At 41.4% G+C, this 3,758-nt stretch overlaps 1 protein-coding gene across 1 annotated transcript; it reads left to right on the top strand.

The window, feature by feature from the left end:
* Positions 1-453: 453 nt before the first annotated feature.
* Positions 454-3,206, top strand: s1pr3b (sphingosine-1-phosphate receptor 3b). Its single transcript, XM_039661023.2, has 2 exons — positions 454-557; positions 1,941-3,206. Exon 2 carries the CDS (start codon positions 2,073-2,075, stop codon positions 3,096-3,098), a length of 1,026 nt encoding a protein of 341 aa, XP_039516957.2. The 5' UTR covers positions 454-557; positions 1,941-2,072; the 3' UTR covers positions 3,099-3,206.
* The last annotated feature ends 552 nt before the right edge of the window (positions 3,207-3,758 follow it).

Genomic DNA, 3,758 nt, shown 5'->3' with positions numbered 1-3,758 from the left:
TTTAACGGGCGGTGGAAAAAAAAACAAACATTTTTTTTTTGATAAACAAAAATAGTTTTCCACTGGATGAATAAGCTTTCGAATGATACATCAAAATGATGATCACTAAAATGTTACATGAAAAAAGATGATAAATAAAAAGAGCGCCAAGTTAAGCAAATTAAGCAAAAACAAATAAATAAAATAAAACTGTTCATTATTTTAAATATAGTTCAATTTTTTATTCCCTTCTTCAGCAGTGAACGTGTTTTTAAGAGGAGAATAGCTACTAGACGAATAGGCTAGCCTACATCTTGTTTCAGAAATCTCCTCTTGTGGAGGTGTGTCGTGGGCTGGACTGTCTGTCACACACACACACACACACACTCACACACACCGCAGAAAAAGCGCAGCAGACATGCGGTTGTGATAAAGGACCGTCTTCCAAGTTCCATTACGCGCAATCAGTGATCTCAACGTGCACGCGCACAGTCCCTTTATTGAGCTCCGAACTGAGATGTAACAAAACAAGACACGGATGGGTCTCAGTGAAACTCTGCGGTTCGTGATATCTGATGGTGAGTACTCAAAGACAGGAACAAACTCGTCTTAAACTACTCTTCAGGTGCATCTCTGAAAGTCTTTTAGATATTTAAACTACTTTTTGGGAATGTATTTTGTAATGCGGAACATAGCTCTTTTTAAAATGTAATTAGTATTATTTAATCGGCATGTGGTGATGCATGGACACTACGACGAGCAGTGCAAACGACAAAACGTTATTTAGCTTATAAATCATGGATCATAAGATACCGTTAAAAAGTTTGTGGCCAGTAAGAAGAAATGAATACTTTTATTAAAAAAATAACACGTCAAGAGTGAAGACATTTAATTATTATTATTATTATTATTATTTTTACAAAATATATAAAATTATTGCTGTTCTTTTGAACTTTCTATTCATCAAAGAATCCTGAAAAAAGTATCACGGGTTCCAAAAATGTGCAACAGCATATAGATAATAAATGTTTAATTTGAGCAGGAAATGATCATTTTCGAATGATTTCTGAAGGATCACGTGAAGCTGAAGACTGGAGTAATGATGCTGAATTTACAGCTTTAATCAGAGTTAAATTAAATGAAAAAAAAAAAACATACTACAATAGAAACATTATTTTAAATTGTAATAATATTTCACAATATTACTGGTTTTACCATATTTTTGATCAAATAATTGCACATTTGGAGAGCAGAAGAGCCCTCTTTCAAAAACATTAAAAAATACAGTAATTATTCAGCACACAGTATATCTGAGTAGTACCACCACATTTTTTTGTACAGCTACAATATTAATTTATGCTTGATAGTCGTGTTAATTCTTTATTGTCATCATGGACTTTAAGCATCATGGAAACATCTCAGATAAAGTCAAAGTCAACATGGTTTTCATGAAATATATGTGAGTGAAATAAAATGAAGAGCAGACCCATCAGCAACTGACTGAATCATGAAAGGGATGCTCTTGAAATATAAGAGATATCAATACAAGGAATAATTCACATGATACTCAATATGAAGATAATTTCAATGAAATCTGAGAGTTTTCAGTTCCTCCATTGACAGTCTACGCAACTAACACTTCAAAAAGTTCATAAAGAGATTGCAAAACTAAGCCTAAATTCAAACTGTCCATCCTATATAGCGATCGAGTCTCTTCAGATAATTTGGACTACTGCTCAATTCATATGGATTAGTTTTATAATATCTCACTGAACTTTTTGAAGCATGAAAGTGGTAGTTGGACAGCTGTCAATGGAGGAGCCGAAAGCTCTCAGATTTCATCCAAAAGATCCCAGTTTAACGACATGAGGGTTGAGTGAAGACAATGTTTGAATTTTTGGATGAACTATCCCTTTTAAGACCAGAGTAATTTTGTGTTCATCATCTGGTTCACTCCACAGGGAGATGTGTGCCACCGACATGACAGTACAGGGGTGAAGAACACAGCAAACGCCCGGCCGTCACCCGTCTCACCTGCCGAACACAGAGCTGCTTCATTTTCATGATCATCCTCATCTGTTGGAGGCGCTGCAATGATTAATCAACACATTTTCCTGCATTACAATTACACTGGGAAACTAGACAATCGCAATGAAACCCAAGAGGCCCCAATGGACCCCAAAACCGTGGTGTTTTTGGTCATTTGCAGCTTCATCGTCTTGGAGAACTTAATAGTCCTGGTGGCGATTTGGCAAAACCACAAATTTCACAACCGGATGTACTTTTTTATTGCCAACCTGGCGTTATGTGACTTATTGGCCGGTGTCGTGTACTTAGTGAACTTGTTGATGTCAGGACAGCGGACGTTACACTTGTCTCCAGCCGAGTGGTTTGTTCGCGAAGGAAGTATGTTTGTGGCTTTAGGCGCTTCTATCTTCAGCCTGTTGGCGATTGCGATCGAGCGGCATCTCACCATGATAAAAATGAGGCCTTATGATGCAAACAAAAAGTACCGTGTGTTTCTGCTAATAGGCACATGTTGGTTGATCGCCATCACACTGGGAGCTCTGCCCATTTTGGGCTGGAACTGTCGCGATGATCTTCCTCAGTGCTCCACCATCTTACCTCTCTACAGCAAGAACTACGTGGCGTTCTGCATCACCATCTACATCTCGCTCCTGCTGGCCATCTCCGTCCTCTACGCCCGCATTTACATCCTCGTGAAGAGCAGCAGCCGTAAAGTCACCAAACACAGCAACTGCGAGCGCTCCATGGCCCTCCTGCGCACCGTCAGCATCGTGGTGGGCGTCTTCATCGCTTGCTGGACGCCCATCTTCGTGCTCCTCCTCGTCGACGTGGCCTGCAAGCCCAGAAAGTGTCCGGTTCTGCTCAAAGCCGACTGGTTTATCGCCCTGGCCGTCGTGAACTCCGCCATGAATCCCGTCATCTACACGCTGGCCAGCAGGGAAATGCGAAGGGCGTTTTACAAGCTCGTATGCGGGTGTTTGGTGCTGGACGGCATCGTGGGTTGCAAGCAGAACACGGACCCTAGCAGGAGCAAGTCCAGCTCCAACTGCCCACGGGCGGCTGAACAAGAAAACCCAGACGCCAATTCATAGTTTTCAGTCACGTGACTGTTGCGGAGAGGGCAAATACTGCAGCACAGGCCTGTCAAATTTTAAATATTTATTTCACAAAGATATGTGAAGTTGTTTTGGCCACTTGCGATCCATATACAGAAGTTTCCCAAGAGCAGCGCAAAAGCTTTCATAGGTCGTAAATAATGGCGCAAATACCTGTAAAGTGACAAGAACAATCTTTAGTAAATCACCTTGCGTGACTCATTTAAATACTCTCCTCCTACACGTTGCGTTTGAAAAGCAAACTCCTACAAATGCATATGCAATAAGCTCAGCTCCCTGTCCACGCATTTAGTAAACCCTGACAGTAGTTTTTTTTTAAAGCAGCACTATGCAGTTTTCGCCGGCCGCAGCAGCAGGAAGTGTCGCGTGATATAAGGTCTCGCGATGTAACGAATTGCTTTATGGCAAGAAAGATCTGCTAAAATGAGCATCAGAAATAACCCGGCGCCGTATACATGTGGTGTTCGAGGTGCATACAATACAGACTGCCGACAGTTCAACAGGGCGCAGCTCTTAAAGGGGCCACACCTTATTTCCACTCGTTACAGCTTCCGTCCTACTGAACAGGTACCGGTATAAAGGGGGAGGGTATCAGGCCGTGAGTGCAGAGACATCTCTGCGTGAGTGCTATTTACG

Source organism: Pimephales promelas, chromosome 19, assembly GCF_988280905.1.
Source record: "Pimephales promelas chromosome 19, fPimPro1.hap1.1, whole genome shotgun sequence".
NCBI classification, from domain to species: Eukaryota; Metazoa; Chordata; class Actinopteri; order Cypriniformes; family Leuciscidae; genus Pimephales; species Pimephales promelas.
This window is presented reverse-complemented; position numbering and strand designations above follow the sequence as displayed.